Source organism: Pimephales promelas, chromosome 21 (genome assembly GCF_988280905.1).
Source record: "Pimephales promelas chromosome 21, fPimPro1.hap1.1, whole genome shotgun sequence".
NCBI classification, from domain to species: Eukaryota; Metazoa; Chordata; class Actinopteri; order Cypriniformes; family Leuciscidae; genus Pimephales; species Pimephales promelas.
In genome coordinates, this window is record NC_142789.1 from 26,136,399 (window position 1) to 26,163,034 (window position 26,636).

The 26,636-nt window shown below is 37.8% G+C and overlaps 1 protein-coding gene across 1 annotated transcript in view; it reads left to right on the forward strand.

Annotated features, from left to right (window-relative positions):
* Window positions 1-26,636, forward strand: part of dnah1 (dynein, axonemal, heavy chain 1) — a 33,356-nt gene that overhangs the window by 3,230 nt on the left and 3,490 nt on the right. The window contains exons 7-68 of the mRNA XM_039674151.2: window positions 67-319; window positions 1,030-1,184; window positions 1,280-1,491; window positions 1,576-1,874; window positions 2,198-2,348; window positions 2,565-2,755; window positions 2,886-3,111; window positions 3,189-3,308; window positions 3,841-3,923; window positions 4,016-4,157; window positions 4,355-4,510; window positions 4,639-4,837; window positions 5,012-5,265; window positions 5,564-5,776; window positions 5,926-6,090; window positions 6,181-6,302; window positions 6,496-6,601; window positions 6,734-6,913; window positions 7,287-7,427; window positions 7,553-7,716; window positions 8,712-8,822; window positions 8,937-9,231; window positions 9,655-9,768; window positions 9,860-10,009; window positions 10,127-10,213; window positions 10,300-10,486; window positions 10,698-10,789; window positions 10,890-11,044; window positions 11,127-11,304; window positions 11,408-11,602; window positions 12,096-12,215; window positions 12,301-12,459; window positions 12,631-12,732; window positions 12,831-12,971; window positions 13,062-13,222; window positions 13,331-13,488; window positions 14,176-14,349; window positions 14,724-14,902; window positions 14,992-15,219; window positions 15,485-15,681; window positions 16,391-16,526; window positions 17,602-17,810; window positions 18,032-18,203; window positions 18,281-18,472; window positions 18,560-18,670; window positions 18,777-18,962; window positions 19,063-19,254; window positions 19,842-20,009; window positions 20,268-20,459; window positions 20,622-20,753; window positions 21,226-21,351; window positions 21,506-21,625; window positions 22,133-22,282; window positions 22,449-22,609; window positions 22,707-22,932; window positions 23,050-23,245; window positions 23,761-23,912; window positions 24,313-24,509; window positions 24,611-24,755; window positions 25,036-25,194; window positions 25,922-26,053; window positions 26,180-26,350. Of these exons, the coding sequence (XP_039530085.2) occupies window positions 67-319; window positions 1,030-1,184; window positions 1,280-1,491; window positions 1,576-1,874; window positions 2,198-2,348; window positions 2,565-2,755; window positions 2,886-3,111; window positions 3,189-3,308; window positions 3,841-3,923; window positions 4,016-4,157; window positions 4,355-4,510; window positions 4,639-4,837; window positions 5,012-5,265; window positions 5,564-5,776; window positions 5,926-6,090; window positions 6,181-6,302; window positions 6,496-6,601; window positions 6,734-6,913; window positions 7,287-7,427; window positions 7,553-7,716; window positions 8,712-8,822; window positions 8,937-9,231; window positions 9,655-9,768; window positions 9,860-10,009; window positions 10,127-10,213; window positions 10,300-10,486; window positions 10,698-10,789; window positions 10,890-11,044; window positions 11,127-11,304; window positions 11,408-11,602; window positions 12,096-12,215; window positions 12,301-12,459; window positions 12,631-12,732; window positions 12,831-12,971; window positions 13,062-13,222; window positions 13,331-13,488; window positions 14,176-14,349; window positions 14,724-14,902; window positions 14,992-15,219; window positions 15,485-15,681; window positions 16,391-16,526; window positions 17,602-17,810; window positions 18,032-18,203; window positions 18,281-18,472; window positions 18,560-18,670; window positions 18,777-18,962; window positions 19,063-19,254; window positions 19,842-20,009; window positions 20,268-20,459; window positions 20,622-20,753; window positions 21,226-21,351; window positions 21,506-21,625; window positions 22,133-22,282; window positions 22,449-22,609; window positions 22,707-22,932; window positions 23,050-23,245; window positions 23,761-23,912; window positions 24,313-24,509; window positions 24,611-24,755; window positions 25,036-25,194; window positions 25,922-26,053; window positions 26,180-26,350 (10,340 nt within the window). The remainder of the gene's footprint in view (window positions 1-66; window positions 320-1,029; window positions 1,185-1,279; window positions 1,492-1,575; window positions 1,875-2,197; window positions 2,349-2,564; window positions 2,756-2,885; window positions 3,112-3,188; window positions 3,309-3,840; window positions 3,924-4,015; window positions 4,158-4,354; window positions 4,511-4,638; window positions 4,838-5,011; window positions 5,266-5,563; window positions 5,777-5,925; window positions 6,091-6,180; window positions 6,303-6,495; window positions 6,602-6,733; window positions 6,914-7,286; window positions 7,428-7,552; window positions 7,717-8,711; window positions 8,823-8,936; window positions 9,232-9,654; window positions 9,769-9,859; window positions 10,010-10,126; window positions 10,214-10,299; window positions 10,487-10,697; window positions 10,790-10,889; window positions 11,045-11,126; window positions 11,305-11,407; window positions 11,603-12,095; window positions 12,216-12,300; window positions 12,460-12,630; window positions 12,733-12,830; window positions 12,972-13,061; window positions 13,223-13,330; window positions 13,489-14,175; window positions 14,350-14,723; window positions 14,903-14,991; window positions 15,220-15,484; window positions 15,682-16,390; window positions 16,527-17,601; window positions 17,811-18,031; window positions 18,204-18,280; window positions 18,473-18,559; window positions 18,671-18,776; window positions 18,963-19,062; window positions 19,255-19,841; window positions 20,010-20,267; window positions 20,460-20,621; window positions 20,754-21,225; window positions 21,352-21,505; window positions 21,626-22,132; window positions 22,283-22,448; window positions 22,610-22,706; window positions 22,933-23,049; window positions 23,246-23,760; window positions 23,913-24,312; window positions 24,510-24,610; window positions 24,756-25,035; window positions 25,195-25,921; window positions 26,054-26,179; window positions 26,351-26,636) is intronic.

Below are 26,636 nucleotides of genomic sequence, written 5' to 3' on the forward strand. Positions count from 1 at the left end.
GACATCAAGTAAAAGTTTTGGTTTCATGTTTAAATCCAAACTTTCCAAACTTTCTTTCTTTCCCAGGGGTTTTGACACTGCAAGAAGGGCAGTATTGGGTTCCTAGGATCAGGCTGCAGTTTTGTGCGGAGGACCCACGTGTCTTTGCCCAAAGAGTCCAGTTTGCACAGAACTTGAGGCAGAAGACAGAGGCCTCAATCTTTTACCATCTTTCCATTGACTGTATGCCTGTCTGGAGTGGTACCCCCACTCTCAATCTCACCAGTTTAGAACACATCAGAAAATATGCACTCTCCACACCAGGCCTCCATCTTAAACGGTGAGAAGAATGAAAATATGAACAAAGGTTTGGGGTCAGTAATTGTTATCTAGCAAGTCAAGTGAAGCAAGGATATATTAAATTGAACAAAGGTGAAAGTAAAGACTTTTTACATTGACATTCTTTCAACAAAATCTATTTTAAATAAAATCTGTTCCTTTTTAACTTTCTATTTATCAAAGAATCACTTTTTTTAAATTTCATGATTTTTACAGAAAATATATAGCAGCACTGTTTTCAAACTTGATAATACTTAAGAAATGTTTGATAATACTAAGAAATAAATTATTTTTTTAAATATATCGATATTAGTATTTTACTGTATGTGTGATTAAATAAAGGCAGCCTTTGTGAGCATTAGAGACTTAAAAAAAATCTAACAATTGAATGTTAGTGTATTTTCTTAGATAAAGGTAACTAAAATAGTTATGGGTTTTGCATAAAATATGGATCTCAGTCACTGGTGTACTGTAATGTAAAAAAATGCTAAATAGGCATATGAGTTCCATTGTACCCAAGTATGATCATTAAGAATAAAACATTAAGACTTTCCTATAAAAAAAACATCTGCACCTTCCATGAACACCAGATGTACAGTTCCAGAACACACACACACCATATAATTACATAAACAGTTACTGATGTCCGCTGCTCACAATTGTCACCGATATTATTAGTTTGTTTTTCAAAAAACACATTTGTCTATACAGTCTACAGGATTGTGAGGAGCAGCTGAAGAAAGAGCTTTATCTGGAGTACAGTCGCACTATGAACCAGATGGTCTTTGATAAGGTGGTGCAGGACAACCCAGAGTTTTCCTACATCACACTTCCTCAAAAAGAACCTGAGAGTTTTCCCGAGAGAGGTAGAGAGATGTCAAAAGAAAAGAGATTTGTCCGAGATTTAATGTTGATTTATTATTGTTGATACCAACCAACAACTTGCCGTCTCCCCTCCTAGGCTTTGTGTCAGTCCCTGACTATCCTTTTGAAAAGAACCGTGCAGATTTTGTCTTTAAATCTCTACTCACTAAGCCTGAAGTGATAGCTTTGCTGTCCAAAGTGAGAGAAGAGTGCAACAGGGTGGCAGAAATGAGCCTGTTCCATTTCAGCTTCAAAAAATCACTTCGCTTGGAGGAGTTTGAGTCGGCACAATCTCAGAAACATGAACAGGTAAACAAACTACCACTTATACACATATTATATACACATACAAATCTGCCTCTGTGTCATTATACTCTTTCTGTCTTCATACAGGTCCACTTGTTTCTACGAGAGTCATGGCTGGCGGCTTTATGTAATGTGATTTCGTCTAGTCTGCAAGATGAAAAACGTGGCTGGTACAATCTCTCCGTGTCCCGTTGGGATGTGTATCTTATGTCCAAACTGTGTCGCCTGATGGCTTTGATTCGCAGCATTCAGCAGGACTCACTCAGGTTTCTGGTGCAGGAATCCCTGGCCAGCTTGGCCAAATTACTGCTCGATGCTTGCCACAGTTCCCTACACTGCCCCAAAGATCTGACATGGGGCCCTGATCTAATAAACAGCCCATACAAGTATGTGATTTCTCATTATCCTGGTTACTTGTTAAATATGATTATATGTTTATGTTTGATATAGCTTTATATTGAATTACTTTTGTATAAATGGATCTATATCAGTGGTTATGGTTAGTTATATTATTATAATCTTTTTTTTTTAAATACAAAAAAGCAGTAAAATTCAAGAGGTACAGTACATGTAATCTTAGATTGGAGGGACTATGAATACTATCTTACTATAAAAAGTTTGGGAAACACTGATCTAAATGAGATAATATGAGTGTCACTGTTTTGTAATTGTATATAACATATCCACAATCCATCATGATTTTATGCAGGCCAAAAAAGAAACCCCTCTTCTCAGTGGATTTGGTGCTTGACCAGACTGGGGTTCATTACAGCACTCCTCTTGAGAGTTTTGAGACCTCCATTATCAACCTGTTTAATAAAGGAATCCTGTCCACACACAACATTCCTCAAGTTGACAAGGTTCACTATCTGATTTATGACACATAAATAACTTTTATGAAGATCTTTCACTAAATAAATGACCATAAATTAGACCATTTATCAAAATTACTTTATTTTTCTTGTTTAAAAAAAATACTATATTATTAAAAAAAGTCAAAATTATTCAGTAAAACATACTTGTTAAAATTATGTATTTGAAGCTTTTTTTCTGTTTTGTTCTTCCTATTCTCTCAGTTTGTAATGACGAACATGTTCATTGTTGGAGATGTGTTATCGTCAGTGGGCTTGTGGGAACCTGAAGTCTCAAAATTGAGGGAGAGCATCAGTGTCGCCCTGAAACAGGCCATCATGCCTCTTAGAGCCTACGCCCGTGAATATGAACGCCACATTGAGCTCTACAACTCTGATATCAATACTTTTCTAGAGTAAGTCTCTTGCTTGCAATCCTTTGCTTGTTTCCTTCTATAAACTGTTGATTGTAAAGAATGTACATACAGTGTGCAATATACCCTACACACCAAGGATTGTTGTTCTGCTTATTTTTGTGTCTTCAAGATCGCACAGTAAGGAGAACCAGACCCCTCAGGAGGTGAAACAGGAAGTTTTGGAGCACCTGAGGGAAATTCAACTTATAGATCAGTCCATCCCCTCTGCAATCATTATCGGACCCTTCAGGGTCAACGTGGAGGTGATTCGGCAAAACCTGGTGAAGAAACAAAAAGCCCTCGCCAATGCATTGCTAGACCGACTTGCCCTGAGATTACGTCAACAGATGCAGGATGTGAGTCAGTGTTTAATCAGCATTTTTAATAAAGTTTGAATAAAACACTATTATATAAAATTGTGCACATGTTTCAGGCATGTAAGGAGTGTAAAGCCATCAGCAAAAAGCTGTTTGATAAGCCCAGCTGCATTGAGGATCTCGTAGAGCAGAGAGAATGGATGAAACTAGTCCCTGAGCAACTCAAAGTGCATGAGGTACAGTCACTGTTTTATCATTACACAACATAATATGTGTCCTGGTTGTCAAAGTCTGAACCAAATTATATTATGCACGATAACTCAATAAAATGAGCCAAAAAAAATCTTGTACCTTTTATATTAAAGGATTCAAGCCTTATCTAGAGACCAGAATATAATAGTGACTTGGAGGTGGGTCTATTGTCTATTGAATCAACCACCTAACAGTGAACTACCAATAACACCCTAGCAACACCTTAGCAACCACCCAGGCAATCTAAGCAATGATAGAGATGTGCTAAAATAACATCTTTGCAATTGCACAGTTGCACCCAGAAAATGTTTTTTTTTTTTTTTAATGTTTTTGCCTTTAATTAGAAAGGTCATTGGAGAAGTGACAGAAAACGTCTCTGCCATGTGGCATATCAGAGCACATGTCATGTACTCCCTGGTGCCCATGTATGACTTATTTAGATCTCATTGCATTGTTGTGGTTATTCCAGTATTGAATGACTTTTCTCTGTCTCCTCCTGCTAATGGCCTCCTTTAGGATATTTTATCTAAAGCTATGTCTGAATGTGATCTATTGGATGAATTCTTCTACAGTTTCTCTGATGAGGATTTCAATGAGAAGTGAGTGTATCATTGACTTGCCATTTAATGAAATAGTGTTTTTAACCCAGTCCTTTGTGTAGCCGGGCTCCTAAATACTAAATGTTGTGTAGGTGGACAGCAGTGGCATGGCCCTGTAAGATCATGAACCAGATGGAAACAGTGAAAGCCCAACATTTGGAGGATGAAGAGCGCTTCCATAAGATCCAGGACGTGGACCAAAACAACTTCCGGGAACGCTTGAGCTTCCTGCAGGTTAGACTCACTGATCATTATTAAATGCATTATCAGTTAGGACTCACTACCTGTTTACTTCCTTAGCAAAATATGCTCATCAGTTATTAAATTAAATAATACCATAAGGTCCAAGGATGTGATGTTTTGTCATGAGAATTTGTTGAATAAATGGTAACTCTGGACATTGAAATTAAGTCACCTTTGTTAATTGTCAGACGGTGGTGGCTGGATTTTCTGGATACACAAACCTTGAGAGAGCACAAGAGGTGGCAAATGAGGTGCGGAGAGTGGACAAGCAGATAAAAGAATGTCAGGAAATGGCACAGCTTTACAACAACCGTGAACGACTCTTTGACAAACCAGTCTCTGATGTAGGTTAACTCTACAAAACCAATGATTCACTGTTTTATTATTTTATTCTGTAACATTAATTAGACCATACTTTTCCTATGTGATAAATTACATTTTTGACTAGAAAAATGTTATGGTTGTTGTCTAGTACACAGAGTTACAGAAGCTGAGCCGAGAGTTTCAGCCATTTCATGACCTGTGGAAGACGACATCTGATTGGCTGCGTTGGCATGAAAGCTGGCTCAATGACCCGCTGTCAGCCATTAACCCTGAACAACTGGAGCGCAATGTCACTGATGCTTACAAGACTATGCACCAGTGTGTCAAACTGTTTAAAGACATTCCTGGTAAGTGGGAAGTAAGTTTGGGACGATACAAATAAAAATGTTTATGTTTTAGCATAACTTTGTCATAACTGAGGTCAAGAATGTGATACAAGTGAAAACTAAATTCTCGTAGACATTTTTTATTTACATCTATCATTCCGTTAAAATCAACTTTTTACTCTTGACTCCATTCAGGCTGTCAAGAAGTGGCATCTGAAATCCGGACTAAGATTGAACAGTTCCGTCCATTTATTCCTCTAATACGGGGCCTAAGGAATCCAGGCATGCGGAGCCGCCACTGGGAACGTCTTTCTGAACGTATCAACATTAATATGAGGCCTAAAGCGAACCTAACCTTTTCCCTTTGTCTGGAGATGGGCCTGCAAAATCATGTGGAGGAAATCAGCTGTGTAGCTCAGGAGGCTGGAAAAGAATATGCTATTGAGCAAGTGAGTGTAATATTTGTGAGTTGTTTCCATTCAAAAGGGAACTCCTCAGGGCTGACAGGTGTCTAAAATCACCTTTAGACACAATCATAATAAAATTATAGTGTGATAATAACATGACTGGAACTAAATTCATATTTTATGAGATACCTATATCTTTTCCAGATCTAATAGCTTATTAACAATAGTGGAATATATCACAGAGGCTTTCATCTTGTTTCTGAGTTGTATAACAACAATTCCATGGGCATATTATTTCATATTACAGTATTTTTACTTTTATTTTACACATCTGCTTTAGGCTCTGAACAAGATGGAGGAGGAATGGTCAACAGTGAGGTTTGAGCTGATTGCATATAAGGAGACGGGCACTTACATCTTGACCAGCCCAGATGAAGCTTCTCAGCTCCTGGATGACCACATTGTCATGACCCAGAGCATGGCTTTCTCCCCGTTTAAAAAGCCCTTTGAGGAGAGAATCAGCAATTGGGAAAGTAAATTGAAAATGACACAGGTAAGCCAATGTCATGTTGTTGGTATGATTTTGAAATATTGTTGGGTTGCTTGTTTAGTTTGCATGTAGGTATTTTTGAAAAAATAACTAGATTCAATTCCTTAAGATGTTCTTAAAGACTTTGTGTTACCGTGGCCCTCTGCTGATAGGAGGTTTTAGAAGAGTGGCTTATCTGTCAGCGGTCGTGGCTGTACATGGAACCTATTTTCAGCTCTGATGACATCAACCGCCAACTTCCTCTGGAAGGGAAGCGGTATCAGACCATGGAGCGCACCTGGAGAAAGATCATGAAGGGTGCCCATGAAAACAGTCTGGTGAGCAGAGTCAGACCATTTATTAATACTATAGTAGATTTGGCTGTGGTTCGTTACGGAATTGAAATGTGATTGTCTTTATGGGTCTAGGTGATTGAGGTGTGTCCTGAACCACGTCTATTGGCCAGTCTCAAGGACTGTAACAATTTACTGGAGCTTGTGCAGAAAGGACTTAGTGAATATCTGGAGACCAAACGAAGTGCCTTCCCTAGGTTAAAATCATCCGTTTTTATGGTTTTATTCATGAACAGGAGGGCATGCCCTATTTATTAAACAATAATTTGTCATTTAACATTTCATATTTTAATATAGCATTTAATTTCAAATGTTAAATGTATCTATGCATGATCACTATGATTGTATAAGGATTTTTTTTTAAAACAGTTTTACTTATTCTGGTTTTAGATTTTATTTTTTATCAGATGATGAGTTGCTGGAGATTCTATCTCAGACTAAAGATCCAACAGCAGTGCAGCCACATCTCCGAAAATGCTTTGAGAACATCGCTCGGGTGAGTTCTCTTTTACAGAAAACTGATCAGATCACCATTTTAAAAATCCTAATAATTAGCTTGGCAGAAAATATCAACATAATTTTGGTTTATATAGTAATAATGATTTGAAATCTTTTGTACTATATGCAGCTCCAGTTCCAGTCAGATCTGCAGATCACTCATATGTACTCTGGTGAGGGAGAAGAAGTCCGTTTGTCCGTTCCTGTGTCTCCTTCTGGGAATGTAGAGCACTGGTTGCGGGAAGTGGAGAACTCCATGAAGGCCAGTGTAAGAGACAACATCAGTCGCTCACTGCAAGCCTATGTTGAGGTTAGTGTATGCTGTTTTCTTTGTTTTTTATCGATGGTACCCTTAATAGGTATAAATCATTATAAACTTTCAAATGCACTAGATTTTTTTGGTCACAATCTAATTACTATTTGTATTATCATGTGTCAAACTCCACTCCTGGAGGGCCACTGCAGAGTCCAACCAGCTCCAAAACACCTGCCTAGAAGTTTCTATTAATCCAAAAGACATTGATTAGTTGATTCAGGTATGTTTAATTGGGGTTGGAGCTAAACTCTGAGGACAGTGGCCTTCCAGGAACTGAGTCTAACACCCCTGCGTTAGTATTTTATGTTGTCAATGGTGGTTGATTGTTCTGATATAAAGAGTCAAATCTCTTCGTTCGTCTCCACAGCATCCTCGCACAGAGTGGGTGTTGTCCTGGCCCGGTCAGGTGGTGATAGCTGGTTGTCAAACATTTTGGACCCAAGAGGTGTCAGAGTCTCTGGAAAAGGGAGACCTGGCAGATCGGCTTTATCCACAGCTACAGACGCAGGTATAGATTGTTTCCATGAATGCGAACACTTAAACACTCCAGGTGAAGGTTTTTCTGTACACTGTATATTTGTAGTTTCTAAAATGGAAAAGATCCAAATAAAAGTTTTGTATATTCACAAACAGTTGGGAGATTTGGTCCAGCTGGTGCGGGGTCGCCTGTCAACGATGCAGCGATCGATACTCTCGGCACTTATTGTGATTGAAGTGCATGCTAAAGATGTGGCAGCCAAGCTGGTTGAGGAGGAAGTATCCAGTGTCAATGATTTTGAGTGGATCAGCCAACTGAGGTTATACAATATATAATCCAGAAAATGGGAACACTTTACAATTAGGTTTCATTAGTTAACAACTTAACGACTAAGAACTAGACTTCTACAGCATTTATTAATCTAAATATTAATTTCAATATTTACTAATGCATTATTAAAATAAAAAGTTGTATTTGCTAACGTTTGTTAATACACTGTAAACTAATATGAATAACACTAAACATTAATAAATACTGTAACAAATGTATTTCTCATTGTTACTTCATGTTAGTTAATACATTAACTAATGTTAACAAATGAGACCTTGTTTTAAAGTGTTACCCATAAAATTATATATATATATATATATATATATATATATTAGGGCTGTGCAAAAATTAATTGCGATTAATCGCATCTGAAATAAAAGTCTGTGTTTACATAATATATTTGTGTGTGTTGTATATAATTATTTTGTATATATAAATACACACACATGCATGTATATATTTAAGAAAATGTGTTATTCATTTATAAAATATTTATATTTATATAATATACAGTAGATTATGTATTTATAAATATATACAGAATTTAAGCGCAAATAATTCTTAAATATGTACATGCATGCATAGGTATTTATATATAAAAAATAATTATATACAGCACACACAAATATATTATGTAAACACAGACTTTTATTCTGGATGCGATTAATCGCAATTAACTTTTGCACAGCCCTCATTTATATATATATATATATATATATATATATATATATATATATATATAAATATATACTGTATATGTATATGTGAAAACTATGAAAACATATATATGAAAACTGTGCTACATTTTAGGATACTTTCATGAATATAAAATTCAGAAGAATCCCATGAATTTTTATATAGACACATTTTGTAACAATAAATCTCCTTTACTGTTACTTTTGATTAACTTAATGCATCCTAGCTGAAAAAAAGAATACATTTTTATAGGCATCGGGGTTCAGACATGTGTTTGTGTGTTTGTAGATATTACTGGCGTGATGACCTGTACATCAGAGCAGTGAATGCTGAGTTCTTGTATGGTTATGAGTATCTTGGTAACTCGGGACGACTTGTTATCACGCCATTGACAGACAGGTGACATTTTGAAAATTGAACTTGATTTATACGTGCATATAGTTTAAAAAATAAAGTACTTTAAAGGATTCTTTCTTTGTTAGAAATAAATTATATACACTGTCCACCACACAGGTGCTATCTAACCCTGACTGGTGCGCTTCACTTAAAGTTTGGAGGCGCCCCGGCGGGCCCCGCAGGTACTGGGAAGACGGAGACTACTAAAGACCTGGGCAAAGCTCTGGCCATCCAGACTGTAGTTTTCAACTGCTCTGATCAGCTGGACTTTATAGCCATGGGCAAGTTTCTCAAAGGTTTGGCTAGTTCAGGGGCCTGGGCCTGCTTTGATGAATTCAATCGAATAGACGTGGAGGTTTTATCAGTCGTGGCTCAACAGATCACAACCATTCAAAAAGCCCAGCAGCAAAGAGTGAGTAAAGTCACACACTTGAGCATATAGCTTAGGTCTACTATCAAAATACTGTCATAAATGCATGTTAGGGACAGAAGTCGTGTTTGTTGGAACACATACATAGTCCCGGTTTCACAGACAAGGCTTAAGCATAGTCTCAGACTAAAATTCATGTTATATATCAGTGCCAGTGTCTTATGTACACCATTTTTTTTTTCTAAGGTACAGTTACAAAAGCCACTTAAATGCCCTAATTTAACTAAGACCTAATCCTGGCTTGATCTAAGCCCTGTCTGTGAAACTGGGCCATAGAGTTTAGTTTATTTCCAGTAAAAAAACACGTTTTTTTACAAAACCGTATCCAGTAATCATGAAAGGCTAGAAAAGTCATGGAGATCCATTGATCAAAAGGTAAACTGGTATTGTTCTTCTTGAGTTCAGGTGAAGACATTTGTATTTGAAGGGATGGAAATCCCCCTTGTCCCCTCCTGTGCTGTCTTCATCACTATGAACCCTGGCTATGCTGGTCGTACCGAACTACCTGATAATTTAAAGGTACAGAACTCGCCAACAGCAATCTAAACCTTCAAATTAAAAGATTTGCATATAACAAGTCTGAAGTCTGAACTGTGTGTGTGTTTCTCAGGCCCTCTTCCGTCCTGTGGCTATGATGATCCCTGATTATGCCATGATAGCAGAGATCTCTCTTTACTCATTCGGCTTCAGCGATGCCAAACTGTTGTCCAAAAAAATCACCAGCACCTTTAAACTGTCCTCAGAACAGCTCAGCTCACAGGTCTGACCTTTACGTCTCGGGTGTTTCCAGTTTTACAATAATTATTTTAGTACTATAACTAATTTAAATAAATCTTATATTTGCTTGAAATCCACTCTTTTGCATATTGTTTATTAGGATCATTATGATTTTGGGATGAGAGCTGTGAAAACGGTGATCTCTGCAGCTGGAAACTTAAAGAGGGAAAATCCTGACATGAATGAGGTGTGTTTGCAGTATTCCTTTAATAGCTGTTGAAGCATCATAATTATAAAGTTGCTGTGGCTAAACTGATTGCATGATTTATGCAGGAGCTGATATGTCTGCGTGCCATCAGGGATGTCAATGTGCCAAAGTTTCTTCAGGATGACCTCAAGCTGTTCAATGGCATTGTGTCCGACCTCTTCCCCAAGATCCGTGAAGAGCCAATTGACTATGGTACCCTGGAGGAGTCCATAAGGAACGTCTGTGCAAAAAAGTGCCTTAAAGATGTGAATGGTAAGAAGAAAATAAGAACAAACCATCTTTCCTTAGCAAAATAACTTGATTAAATTTATTTGGTATTATCATTAGCTTTAAACATTTGAGGTCTTGCTCGAATGATACAATTGATATAATTTGCATATAATCTAATTATACAATTTATAAAAGCTTAATCCAAGTACAAAATGCTACTTCTGTCGTGGTTCATGTTTTTCTTTTCCTACAGGCTATATAACCAAGTGTATTCAGTTATACGAGACCACTGTAGTCAGACACGGTCTAATGTTGGTAGGACCACCAGGCTCTGGGAAAACTAAGGTAAGCTTTGCTAATGCATAAATGAACAAGCTGCAACAAACAAATCCTAATTCTAATTTTGGAAATAGTTTTTCTTATATGCACTCTCACATACTTGTAGTGTTATGAAGTGCTGGGAGCAGCCATGACAGCTCTGAAAGGCCAGCCCTCAGTTAGCGGAGGAGTATATGAGGCTGTACAGACCTATATACTCAACCCAAAGTCCATCACTATGGGCCAGCTTTACGGAGAATTCGACCAGCTTACTCATGAGTGGTGAGTGCACTCTGAATTAATTGTATTAACAATACTGTACAGGACCAGGTTGTTAAAAGTAACACGCACTATTCGATTACAGGACGGATGGTATACTGTCTTGTCTCATTCGGGATGGAGCTTCCTCCATGGACCTAGAGAAGAAGTGGTACATGTTTGATGGGCCTGTGGATGCTGTGTGGATCGAGAACATGAACACGGTTCTGGATGACAACAAGAAACTGTGTCTGAGTTCTGGAGAGATCATCAAACTCTCTGATGTATGAGAATTTCTGCTATTGGCCACTTTCACTATATGACTCCTTTGTGTAACTATAATAATTTTCTGGGGGGGTTTTTTCCTGACATAATTTTGGCCCTCAGGTGATGACAATGATGTTTGAGGTGCAGGATTTGGCAGTGGCATCTCCTGCCACGGTTTCTCGCTGTGGCATGGTGTATCTTGAGCCCAGTATTCTGGGTCTGACTCCATTCACTGATTGTTGGCTCCGTAAAATCCCTGGCATATTTCAGACCTACACAGATCAACTCAACTCTCTCTTCGCAAGGTTTTTACAGGTGATTGGTCTTTAAATTGAATTAACAGTATTTACTTTCTTAGCACAGTTTTTTTCCCACTGGAAACTTGTCCTTTACCAAATTCTTCATTAAACTTATTGGAAAGAATGATGAACTTTATATTTGAACTTTAACATTAGTTGTCAGGTAAATAAATATTTAAAGATATTTTAAAATAGAAATTATATTAATATTTTTTCTCTGCCTAAAAGAATACATTTCTGCTTAAAATAATATTGATTAAAAAAATCATAGTCTAATAGGTTTCTACCTGTATTTGTCCCTTTCTGTATTATTCATAACTATTTATTTCTGTATTAACATATGTGGATGAACAGTATACAGTGTATGATTGGGAATGTAATTTCATTTGCTGTATGTTATGTGGTTTATTTTGTTAATCAGGTTGGTATAGGGCTTCGGGCCAGTAAGAGACTGTGTCTGTTTATCAAATATTATAATAGGATTGAGGTGTTGTAATGTGTATCCTCAGGACTCCATCAAATTTGTCAGAGAATCAGTAAAGGAAGTGATTACATCCATGGACAGCAATCTCACCTGCTCTCTGCTCAAACTACTGGACTGTTTCTTTGAGCCCTTCATCCCACGAGAGGTCAGAGAACGTTTTAGAATTATAGTGGTTAGACTTTTTTAATTTATTCATTGTTAAACTGATTTTTTTGTGCTTGGTTGTTCAGGGTAAGAAGCCTCTTTCCCAGGAGAAACTGTCTCGGCTGCAGGAGCTGATTGAGCCTTGGTTTATCTTTGCACTCGTGTGGAGTGTTGGCGCTACAGGAGATGCTGACAGCCGCCAACGGTTCAGTGCCTGGCTCAGGGGCAAGATGACTGAAGAAAAGGTCAATAGTGGCATGCATTTATTGTGAAGCCCAGTCCTACCAGCAATGATTTACATACTGCAGATAATTACACAGAAGTGCCAGAGGGTGTTCAAATCATTATTTTTCTTATGCAAGTTTATTTATTCAGAGAGAAAAGCATTTCGCAAACCTAATTTGTTTAATTTTCAGGTCCAACTGTGTTTCCCTGAGGAGGGACTAGTGTACGATTTCAATTTAGATGGTGCAGGAATAAGTCGTTTTGATGAGGAGGAGAAGGGTAAAGAGAGGAAGGTGAGAAAATGTTTTAATACATTTTTAATTTTTTTCTTTTTTTGCTTTAGGTTAATAAATTATTTTTAAATGAATAAACATGCATTCAAATACTTCAGATTCAGTGGGTCAGTTGGATGAAATATGCCCAGAAAGTGGTCATCACTCCAGAAACTAGATACTCGGACATCATTGTGCCCACAGTCGACACTGTTCGCATGTCCTTCCTGATAGACATGCTGCTTTCTAATAAGAAGCCTGTAGGTCATTTAGAGTTTCATTTTGACATACAGTCAACGTAATGCCACACATATGTGCTGCTAAGCTTGTTTCCTTCCCTTATTTGTCAGGTCTTGTGCATTGGGCCCACTGGCACAGGAAAGACCCTGACCATATCAGACAAGCTCCTCAAGAACATGCCTGCTGAATTCATAACTCACTTCCTTATGTTCTCTGCTCGCACTTCCTCCAACCAAACTCAAGACTATATTGACAGCAAACTCGACAGGAGGTTCTTCTTCTATCTCTTCCTCTAATCAGTCTGTTATTGAATTGAACTACTAATTCGCTGTACAAACAGTGGATTGTTTTGATCATTTAGAATGTATATATCTTACAGGCGTAAGGGTGTGTTTGGGCCACCTCTGGGAAAATATTTCATCTTCTTCATTGATGATTTGAACATGCCCATGCTGGAAACATATGGAGCCCAGCCTCCCATTGAACTGCTGCGCCAGTGGATGGATCACGGAGGCTGGTATGACAGGAAACAGATAGGTGTGTTTAAAACTATGCATTGCACATTTACATACATTACTATTTGAGAGTTTGGAGCCTTGAAGAGTTTTTTATTCAGCATGGATACATTAAATTAATTAAAAGTGAAAGTAAAGAAATGTATAATGTTACAAAGGATTTCTTTTTTTGTTGTTGTATTTTTTTATTACAAACAGAAGAATATACATATATATATATACATATATACACACACACACACACACATATATATATACATATATATATATACATACATACACATACATACATAAATGTCAATTACAAAGGATTTCTATTTAAAATAAATGTTATTTTAAACTTTCTTCTAATCCTGAAAAGTAGCATGGTTTCCACACAAATATTATCATATTAGCATAAAAGCATATTAGAATGATTTCTGAAGGATCATGTGACACTAAAGGCTGGAGTAATGATGTTGAAAATGCAGCTTTGCTATTACAGGATTAAATTATATTTGAAAATAAAAAACAAAACAGTTGTTTTAAATTGTAATAATATTTCACAGTACTGCATATTACTGTTTTTACTGTATTTTTGATCAAATAAATGCAGTCTTGATGAGCATAAGAGTCTTCTTTCAATAACATTAAAAAGTCGGTAGTTTACAATATGCACACATAACTCTACAATGACTGTTAAGTCTGATTTGTCTTCTGTGTTTACCAGGCACATTTAAAAACATTGTTGACATAAACTTTGCATGTGCCATGGGTCCCCCCGGCGGGGGCAGGAACCCCATCACTCAACGCTTCACACGCCACTTCAACTTCCTGTCATTCACTGAGATGGAGGACACCAGCAAGAGGAAGATCTTCTCCACCATTCTGGGGAACTGGATGGGTGAGTGACAGTCATCATGCGGGCATCTAGATATGTATGTGGGTTACAACAGGAAACATCTGTCAGAAGCTTTAGTAGCATTTTAAATGGATCTAAATGGATTCTGTTTTTTTGATGGAACTGATGGAAATATAAGTAAAAAGAACCCAGGCAGTAAGCTTGATAAAGGGAGAGAGACAAAAAGATAGACAGAGAAAAGGAATGTCACCACTAAATGTCAAAATTCGTACTGATAGTTACCAATATTTACATTTATGCAGATGCTCTTATCCAAAGCGACTTACAAAAAAGGAACAAATATACGTTCAATGTTATACGTTCAAAACAGCTTATATTGATGTGTATATATCACATTTTGTGTCTATGATTTCTAGAGAAAATTCCAGAAATGAAACCATTCAGTGAGTCACTAGTGGATGCTACCATCAGGGTATACTCCACTATTACCTCTGCTCTCCTACCTACACCTGCTAAATCTCACTATACGTTCAATCTGAGGGACCTCTCGAAAGTCTTCCAGGGCATCCTAATGGCAGAGGCTGGGAAAATTGAGGTACCATCATTGATAAACCTCAGTTTTCAGATATTTCATGTTTTATATATTTAGATCTTCATAAAATTGTGCAATCTTTGTTTACACAGAATAAAATACAGCTATTGCAGCTTTGGTATCATGAGAGCTGCAGGGTGTTCCAGGATCGACTGGTCAATGATGAGGACAGGAAGTGGTTCGACCAGCTCCTCCAAACTCACATACAGGAGTTCGGGTGCAAGATTGAAGAGGTGGTCCCATATCAGCCAATCTTATATGGAGACTTCATGCTCCCTGGGTCTGTTAAAGTCTACCAGCTTATTGAAGATAAAGAAAAGGTAAATGGGCGTATATTGCCTTGCATTTATTCAGTGGTGCTTGCTACAGAAATTAACGATACTTGAAAAATGTAACTTTAAACTTTTGCATGTGCATGTGCAACCACCAGTCACATTTTCTTGTGAAAATAGTTTTTTTTTAACCTATTTATTATTTTGCCATTTTGTTTGCTTTGATAATTATTTTGGCAAGCATTTTGCAAATAATAATTTATTTAAAAACCACATGGTCCTTTGAAGTTTTGTTTCTTATCCCCTAATACAGCTGGTCCATGTCATGGAGGAGTACATGGATGATTATAACCAGACCAGCACCTCTAAGATGAAGCTGGTGCTGTTCATGGACGCCATACAGCATGTGTGTCGTATCAGCCGTATCCTGCGCCAGCCTATGGGGAACGCTTTGCTGCTAGGGGTTGGTGGCAGCGGACGCCAGTCCCTTACCAGGCTTGCCACACATATGTGAGAGCTGAACCGTTTATTGTGCTGAACCCTGAAAATATAATTAGCATTACAAATGAGAGTCAGTTGATTTTGATCAAAACCAGGAGTCATACTGGCCCACTGATTTAAAACTGTTTAAACGTTAACAATATTTTTTCCAAAGTGTCCCTTGCCTGTAATCTTTTTGCTTTGCCACCCATGTAGAACTGAGAAGAATTATGTCATCTCATGTCTGGAACACATATGCGAGCAACTTTCAATATCAATAAACTGTGACATATATAATACAAATACATTAAATTTACAATAGACTCAATACACAAAGAAACCATGTTATTGCTCGATTGTTTAAAGTGGCAACATATTTAAGTAGTCACAATATATTATCCACTGCCAGCCCAGATCTTAAACTTAAGTTAATGTTTTTGATCGCTGACTTTGATCATACTTTTGATCATTGACATTGTGGGTGGTATAAAGACTTTAAAAATGTCTTTATGTCACCCACAAATAAATAATGATTAAAGTGAGACTCACTCTAGCCATTATATCCCACCATCAGTGACAAGAGAAACAGAAACATCCATAGAAACATATTGAACGTTCATTCATTAATATGTCCATTTGGAAACGGGCCATAAGTGATCCACCAAATTAAAGAACTCGTCTATAGCTTCATTGTTTACCTACACAGATTTTCTCATTGTGACTGTCCTTGTATTGTCAGGGCTGAGTATGAGTGCTTCCAGATTGAACTCTCCAAGAACTATGGCCTCCTGGAGTGGAGAGAGGACATCAAGAGCATCATGCTAAAGGCTGGTCTGCAGAATGTGCAAATCATCTTCCTGTTTGTAGATACACAGGTGAGATCACAGCAGTGTTGTGCCTGAACACGTTCATATTTTGGGCGGTCGTGAACTGAACGTACTGTATTACTGCCTGATGAACGTTACTGTGAACGCGTTCATTCTGGTGTCTGTGAACGCAGGCTCTCTCAGTTTAACTTCGTTCAGTAGTGTGCCAGATTTCTATAGAGCCTTCCAAGCGAAAACCCGGCTAAAACACACGTAAAATATGTAGTGAAAAAACACCCAATCTGGCAACACCAGCCACCGGTGTCACAACAAAGCAGCGAGTGAGGAGGCGTCGTATGATCATTTAAACGGATTTTATGACAAGGTCGGTGAGGATGGAAAAAATCGTACATTTCTGTGCAAACTTTGCCCGTCGATAAAATAATTGTTGTCTGTGGTTTTATATGGGCTGTGGCAATAATTAAAAAATCAAAAAAAGACATATGGAAAAAAACAACTATGAACTACTGTAGTTCATATTTTGAAGTGCAAACTATGAAGTGAACTAGTTAATTTTAAAATGTGTGAACTGAACTTTGAACTAGTTCATGTAGAAAGTGAACTTTCCGATCACTGGATCTCAGATTATAAACATTTTCACATTATATTCAAGATTATACTGTTTTATACTGAGATTATACTGTTCTATTTGGTGTAAGTACAATTTCATTATTGTTTTTTTAAAGAAAAGTCTGTATAACAGCATATAAATCAGCATATTAGAATAATTTCTTTAGGGATCATGCGATGCTGAAGGCTAGAGTAATGAATGACTAATGAATATTATATATGTTTTAAAGGGCTTCCTTAAGATAAGTTGAACCTATTAACTGGTCAATTGTGAAAATATGTAATTTTGCACATCACTAATAGTAAAACATTAAGGAATGTATTGCTACTCAGCATTAGATTAAAAAGTGTATTGAAGTTCTCTGATTGCAGGCTAATGGACTTTCCAGTCTATCAATAAATGCTTCTAAAATATTTGTCTGCATGTAAATCACCTTGTCAACATTGGCAAACACACATAACAACATGCTGTCAACTCTTAAACATACATTGTGTCTTCCCTTCTGGTTTTCAGATTAAGAGCGAATCTTTCCTGGAGGACGTGAATAACATCCTGAACTCAGGCGACGTGCCCAATCTTTACACTTCGGAGGAGCAGGAGCGCATCCTGATTACCATGAAACCTGTGGTTCAGGACATGGGACAGCAGCCCACCAAATCTAACCTCATGGCTGCCTACATCAACAGAGTCCGCAGCAACATCCACACTGTTCTCTGCATGAGGTTTATCTTTATATCAATACCTCTATTGATATTTAAGTGCTACAGATACACTGTACAAACTGTTGCATGCAAAATTCAGCCTAAAATAAGTGTAGATTTAGTGTATCTGGTGTGCATTTTTTTTACTATTGTTGGAAAGATTTCCCATACTATTTCAGCACTGAGATATAGCTTGAAACACATATAGTTGGAGACTGTGTGTTCTTTGCCTCCATCTACAGTCCAGTAGGGGAAGTGTTCCGGGCTCGCCTTAGGCAGTTCCCCTCACTGGTCAACTGCTGCACCATTGACTGGTTCAGTGCTTGGCCACCGGAGGCACTACAGTCTGTAGCAACATCTTTCCTAAATGAGCTTCCAGAACTGGAGGCCAGCCCTAAGACCCTCCAAAGCCTGGTAAGGAAAAGTGTGTGATGTGTGTGTGTGTGTAAATGTATACAGTGTGTTACAGAGTGCTATCTCTCTCTCTGTAGGCACTGATGTGTGTTGAGATCCATCAAATGGTGTCCAGGAAGTGTGAGCAGTACCTGGCTGAACTTTCCCGCTACAACTACGTCACTCCTAAGAGTTACCTTGAGCTCCTCAGCATATTCTCATCGCTGATTGGCCAGAAGAAGCAGGAGCTGCACAGTGCTCGGCAGCGAATGAAAACTGGCCTGGACAAAGTGATTTGGGATCTTCAATTCTTTTCAATATACTGTACAATATACAAAAGTGTTTATGATTGTGTGTGTGTGTGTGTGTGTGTGTAGTTGTTGAGTACTGCAGAGGATGTGGCTAAGATGCAGGAAGAGTTGGAGATGATGAGGCCTCAGCTGGAGGAGGCAGCCAAGGACACTGTGGTCACTATGGAGAAAATAAAAGTGAATAAAATGATTGAAAACAAAAAAAAAAAATGTATGAACGCAAACATGTTGGAATAAAACTCAATCTTGAATTTTGTCGCCTGGGGAATGTGTTTGAGTGTAGGAAGACACGGTGGTAGCTGAGGAGACCCGTGTAGCGGTGCAGGCTGAGGAGGCTAAAGCCACTGAAAAGGCTTGTGTGGCTCAGGCTATTGCTGATGATGCTCAGAAAGATCTGAATGAAGCACTTCCTGCCTTGGATGCCGCCCTCGCTAGCCTGCAGTCCCTGAAAAAGAATGATGTTACTGAGGTGCAAACGGCATATTTTCTGTTAACATTTGTACATGTACAGCCAAAGATTAGATCATGCCATCTCACAAGGAGAGGAATGTGTGTTTGTTTATATACAGGTGAGGGCTATGCAGAGACCTCCTCAAGGAGTAAAGCTGGTAATAGAAGCGGTCTGCATCCTAAAGGGCATCAAACCTAAGAAAGTTGCCGGAGAGAAGCTCGGAGAGAAGGTGGATGACTACTGGGATGCAGGAAAGGGCCTTATGCAAGATCCAGGAAAGTTTCTGGATAGTCTGTTTAAGTATGACAAGGTAGGGTGAAGATTTTGTATGTGAGTTCTATACTGTAAGCAAACTTTTGTTATTAAGAGATGTTGATTTTTTGTTGTTGTTTTTGGTAGTATTTTAACGTACACACAATACCGTTCAAAAATTGGGGTCAAAATGTATTCAATAAGGATGCATGAAATTGATCAAAAATGACAGTAAAGGCATTTATATGTGTTACAAAAGATTTCTAATTCAAATAAATGCTGTTCTTTTGAACTTTTTTAAAAGAAAAATGAATCCCACAGAAATTTTAAGCAGCACAGTTTTCTTCATTAATAATAAGAACATTTTAATAATATTAAAATTTTAATTGTAATAATATTTCACAATATTATTAATATTATTATTTTATTGTTTTTAATCAAACAAAAGCAGCTTTTGTGAGAATTAAGAGACTTCTTTCAAAAATATTTAAAAATCTTTCCGGCCCCAAACATTTGTATGGTAGTGAATTTTTTTTTTTTTTTTACTACGAAGTTAAAATATTTATGCCATTAGAATAATTAATTACAACATTTTAGCTCAAAATGTTTAAAATCCATTACCAAGTTCTTGTCTTCTTCCCACAGGACAACATCCCAGACGCTGTGATCAAGCAAGTGCAGCCTTACATTGACAACCCAGAGTTCCAGACTGAATCAATCGCCAAGGTGTCCAAAGCCTGTACTTCTATCTGTCAGTGGGTGCGAGCGATGCATTTGTACCATTTTGTGGCCAGAGCTGTGGAGCCCAAACGGGTAGGAGCTTGATTCATTTCGGCTAAATCCGTTATTTAGCTTAGATCTCCTCAAATGGACATGTTTGGTTTGTGTATTTGATTTTATATGCCTGTCTTTTTTGTATGTAAAAATATTTGTAGGGCTTTTCTGCCTAAAGCTGTTCATTTTCAATCTAATGCTTGCAAACATGTTGTTGTGAACAGACCAAAACTAAGGCTTATTTCAATAATTATATTAATGTTTTAATGTTTAATCTTTCTTTGTGTGTGGGAACAGCAAGCCTTGAAGGAATCTCAGGAGGATCTGGCTGTAACACAGCGCATTCTGGATGATGCAAAGGAGAAACTAACAGCTGTAGAGGAGGGCATTGCCACCCTGCAGGCTAAGTATCATGAATGCCTGAGCAAGAGAGATGAGCTAGACGCCAAATGCCAGCTGTGTGAGAACAGATTGATCCGTGCAGATAAGGTGAGTGGAAAAAGCAACTTACTGTAATATTGGCGGCTGGTCTGTCAAACTGACCTCTGTATCATTTTTTATGAATATGATATATGACTATTGAATAAGTTTTGTCGATGTTCATTATACATTGAGTTTATATTGAGCACATTCAGGTTGTGTTTGTTGCAGCTGATTGGTGGTCTGGCTGATGAGAAGGTGCGCTGGAGAGAGACAGTACAGCAACTGGATTACATGGTGAATAATGTGGCTGGAGATGTGCTGCTTGCTGCAGGATACATAGCTTACCTCGGACCCTTCACTGTGAGTGTGTGGGAGGGAAAATGCATGCTGGGTAGAATGATGTTTGAATGTCTTTCGTTAATTATGAGGGTTTTTGATTACAAAACATGTCCGGGTCAGATTTCACCCCAAAAATCAATGAATGAATGGAGGTTGGAGCAGGCTTCACTCAAAGTTTATATCTCAAATTGTTTTAAGAGTGCTGGCCTAATAATGACAATGCATGTATGGAAGAGAGAGGCCGCACTTTGCATATACAGTTTTATTACACATTATTGTGTAATAAAACTGTATATGCAAAGTGCGGCCTCTCTCTTCCATACCCCAAAAATCAAACAAAATAAATTGGAAATTTTATTTTCTCTTCGATATTTTATATTCTTGAGAGTTTTCTCATTACCATAATGAAGAAAAAAAACTCTTCTTTGACATCTTATTGTGAGATTCAGCCATAGAGAGTGAATGTAAATACATGCATGTATGATTTTTGCAGGGAGAATATCGTTCAGCTATGGCTGAGGAGTGGCTTAGAGGTTTTAGAGAGCTGACAGTTCCTCACACAGAACAGCCCAACCTGATCAGCACACTTGGAGACAAAGTCAAGATCCGCTCCTGGCAGGTTAGAGACCAACACATATCATACTCATTGTACAACATTGTACATGTACTTAAGTGATGTTCATGGACATAAGATATTATGTTTATTAAGTTATATATATGTATGTATATATATATATATATATATATGTGTGTGTGTGTGTAATTTTGTGTAGATTGCAGGCCTGCCCAAGGATAGTCTCTCTGTCGAGAATGGAGTAATTGCACAGTACTCTCAGCGCTGGCCTCTGTTCATCGATCCACAGGGACAGGCCAACAAGTGGATTAAGAACATGGTAAGAATTATACAGAATTATACTAGAATATATAATTTTTTTGCCTCAAATAACAAAACTAACTAGCTGAATTGTGCACTAGCATCCAAAGGGTTTAGATCAGTAAAAACAGTACTGTTGTGAAATATAATTACAATTTATGTATTTTCTCTATTTTAATGTTTTTAAAAATATTATTTATTCCTGTGTTGGCAAAGCTGAATTGTCAGCAGCCATTACTCCATTCTTCAGTGTCAGGAAAATTTTAGTATTCTTATTCTTATTCTAATAAAAAAATCCCTTTTTTGATTATAGAAATCTTATTATAAATGTCTTCACTCTCTTTTCTGATCAGTTTAATGCATTGCATTAAAAAAGTAATTTAAGGCCTGAGAAAAAGTATTCATTTTTAACTTCTTATAATTTTTAATTTCTTACAAAAAAAAAAGTGGTAGTGTATGTCATTTACAACAATTGAACTTTTTTTCTGCCTTTTCTCATAGTGTTTGTTTTGTTCTGTTTCCGCAGGAGCGTGATAACAGATTGGATGTGATGAAGTTGAGTGACCGAGACTTCCTGCGTAGTTTAGAAAATGCTATCCGCTTTGGTAAGCCTTGCTTGCTGGAGAATGTTGGGGAGGATCTAGACCCTGCACTGGACCCTGTGCTCCTACGACAGGTACACATCACTCTTTTGTGCAAATAAATCATAAAATACAGCTCAAAAGCTGCTATAGCTAGGCTAGCATATGTTTTTAATGGTCAATATTTAAATCAACCATTTGTTTTAGTATTTCTGTCTGCCTTCAGTGTAAAGCTGATTTTCTTGTGTGTATGCTCCTCAGACATATACCCATGAAGGCAACGTAGTTCTAAAGCTCGGAGATGCTGTCATTCACTATCATGACGACTTCAAGATGTACATTACCACTAAGCTGCCCAACCCACATTACTCACCCGAGATCTCTACTAAAGTCACTCTCATTAACTTCACCCTCTCACCCAGGTTACATTTCTTCAGACATAAACATAATGAAGGCTTCTAGGTTGTGAGGTAGATCCTGAATTTCACACGTGCTGGGTTTCTGTGTGTGTTAATGCAGTGGGCTAGAGGATCAGCTACTAGGGTGTCTCGTGGCTGAAGAGAGACCCGATTTGGAAGGGGCGAAGAACCAACTCATTGTGAGTAACGCACAAATGAAACAGGAATTAAAGGAGATTGAAGATCAGATCCTGTTCCGACTGAGCTCTTCAGAGGGAAACCCTGTCGATGACGAGGAACTGATAAGAGTGCTTGCGGCCTCCAAAGTCAAAGCCGATGAAATTCAGGTATGTCTGATAGAAGTGCTTGTGTCTTCCTTGCTTGAAAGGCTAAATGTGCCTTCTGTGCTTTAATTTAGCATCTACTGTAAAAGTATCTAATACCAAACAAGCGATGTTTTGTAGGCTAAAGTGACTGCAGCGGAGGCGACTGAGAGGGACATTGACGCCACTCGTCTGGAATATGTCCCAGTGGCTGTCCGAGCCCAGATACTCTTCTTCTGTGTGTCAGATCTGTCAAACGTGGACCCCATGTACCAATACTCTCTGGAGTGGTTCCTGGGTATTTTCTTGGGTGGCATTGCCAACTCAAAGCGAGCAGGTAGAGAACATGCCCTCCTATTTTTAAAACTATGTACTAAATAACCTGACAAATTTTCTTAATTTTTTTGGTTCTTGACCTTTTTGACTTCAAGGACCCTCATTGTCCACAACAATATTCAAAGTTATTCCATAACTTTTCCAGTTGTTTGTAATTTACTGGATAAGGATCAAGTATAAGGATTTTTAATTTAGTATTTATATCCGATAAAATATTTTAGAGCTTGGCATGACTTCAGTTTTTTCTTCAGAGGAAAAAAAATGTATTTTCAGTTTTCAGTTTTCAGTTTTTTATATTTTTTAAAGCCTAATGTTTAAAATTTGGGGGTAAATCAGCTATAATATTAGTGATACTGGCTTACATTCATTTTCATTTTATTAATTTACATGACATTTCCAGATCTAGTAATCACACTTTTAAAATTAGGTTATCTGATACATCCAGGTTTTCCATGACTGTGACAACCCTGTTTTTTCTTAATGTTTAACAAACTCTCTTGGCTTTTCTCCCCACAGAGACAGTGAAGGAGCGTATTTTCAACATTAATGAGTTCTTCACCTTCAGCTTGTACAGTAACGTCTGTCGCAGCCTTTTTGAGAAACACAAGCTGATGTTTGCCTTCCTCCTGTGTGCCAGAATCCTGATGAATGACAGCAAGATTGATATGGTTAGCGAGATAAAAAAAAAAAAAAAAACAGGATTAAAAGTCTCTCTCTCTATCTTTCGTCTCTATCTTAACCTTTTTACTTTGTATCCGGCAAATATTTACGGAAAATGTTTATCAGAGATTATCAGTGACCACACAAGGACATTTTTAAAAAAAAACGTTAAGTGAATTCTGTTTGCATTTTCTTTTGATTTTATCAAGCTGCTGTTAATAATGCTAATGTTTATTCCACTATAAATCCAGGAGCCTTGAACAGACAAATGAACAGTCAACATTGTGTTGTCATATCATTGCCAATGTTTGTAATGATAAAGAAATAATAACATAGTAAAAAGCAATCTTGGGAACTTATATCTGGATGTAACCCCTTTATAGTATATAAATGTCCTTGTCTGAACAGGCTGAGTGGCGATACATGTTATCTGGGGGCCGGCCCCACCTGGAGGCTCCTAATCCTGCTCCAAACTGGCTGTCCATGAGAGCCTGGCAGGACATATTGGCACTGAGCGCTCTGCCAACTTTTAGGAACCTGCCAGAGAGTTTCTCCAAACGTGAATCAGCCTTCAAGAATATATTTGACAGCAGCCAGCCACACAGGTAGCCACAAACGCGCATGCAAGCCCTATTAAAGGCTATAAATGGTATGATTATCGTGCATGACAGGTTTAGGTTCTGCATATGTGTTTGTATGTGAACAGGGAGACTCTTCCAGGTGAGTGGGACAGCGACTTAGACTCGTTTCAGAAGCTGCTGGTTCTTCGCTGTTTGAGAGCTGACCGGCTTACTCACGGCCTGCAGGACTTTGTGGCTTCACAGCTGGGTCAGAGATTCATTGAACCCCAGGTACCCAAACATATACTCCATTTACACCACATTCATGTAATCATATGATGACATTAGTAATAGCATTTTGATATTGATGGAACGAAACAACACACTGCTTATGTAAGGACTTCACATTAGAAAGTTAAACAACAGAGGCTAAAGACACAATTTTAAGTCACCCTTTAGCAGGTATTTGCATATTTTTGAGTCATACTAATAACGTGATTCACCATGACTCATTGTTTTTGGTCATTGTTTGTAATTTCTCTCATTTCACCATGTTTCTCTTGCCTCTCAGACATCAGACCTGTCTGTGGTGTTTAAAGAGTCGTCTCCCTCCACCGCTCTCATTTTTGTGCTTTCTCCTGGTACCGACCCTGCTGCTGACCTCTATAAGTTTGCAGAGGTCATGAAGTTTTCAAAGAAGATGAACGCCATCTCCCTTGGGCAAGGCCAGGTCAGATTATACAGTAGACATACAGTGCACAAACTGATATCATAATTGTAGCTTCTGACTAGGTTGTCTCTAATATGTCCTACATGCCATTTCAGTCAGTTCAAAGTGTCCACTACTTCATACCTTTGAGACCTTGAGCCTGACGAGCACTAATAAAAATGACTTCCCACCCCAGTGCTAATTATGTTCCTATTTAAAGTTTCTGAAAGGCTGCAATATTCTGTGTCATCTATTAAGAACTGTGACATACCTGACCTACAGGCTCACACCAACTGGCTAACATATATATATATATTCACCATTACACTAATATCTGTCTTTAGAGCAAAGACAGTACTTGCCTAAACAACATACATATACCCTTTAAGGGCTTTTAAATGTATTTTAGGTTTAATATAGTGAAGTGTGTTTAGCTAAACATGTACTAAAGGCCCATTCACAAAAGGATGATAACTATAAAGATAGTTCTAAAAGTCGTTCTCAATATTAAAGAATAGCAGAGTTCACACCATAACTGTAACGATAGCGACATAGAGAAGCGATATGGTTGGGATCATTTTTTAGAACGATTTTATCCAGCTGATGAATGATAAAAACGTTTAGAGCCAATCAGAAATCCATCTCGTGTGGAAGCTAATATAGTTATCTTCATAGTTATCATGCCTTAAGACTGTGTATGTTTGAGTATATTGACTATATTAGGCTGAAAGTGTTTATTGTATGTCAGGGCCCCAGTGCTGAGACCTTGATGCACCATGCCATGGAGAAAGGAAAATGGGTCTTCTTTCAGAACTGTCATCTTGCTCCCAGCTGGATGCCATCTCTGGAGAGACTCATTGAGAACATCGATTTAAACAAAGTTTGACACACCTGACTGGCTATTTCAGTTTTTATAGGCTGTTTTTGGGGAATTCTATGAACTCTATCATATTTATTCCCTTAAATTGCATTATTAAATATATTTAAAAACCTGCTTGTTCCATAGTTCCATCGGGATTTCCGCCTTTGGCTCACTAGTCTGCCCAGCAACAAGTTCCCAGTGTCCATTCTGCAGAATGGCTCCAAGATGACCATAGAACCACCACGGGGCATTAAAGCCAATCTTCTGAAGACCTACGCCAGCCTCACTGATGATTTCATCACTTCATGCACTAAGGTTCGTGTCGAAAAGATGTTTTCAGAAACACCCAACTTGACAAAAACACAGCATATTTAATTGTGATTATAGTAAATGTATTATAGCTAATGTACAGTTCTTTTGAAAGAAGTCTCTTATGCCCACAAAGAACATTCATAAGAACAGCATTCATTTCAAATAGAAATCTTTTGTAACATTACACAAATATTTTACAGACACTTTTGACCAATGCATGCTTGCTGAATAAAAAAAACTTTTCTTTAAAAAAAAAAATAACACTGACCCAAAACTTGTGTACAGTAGT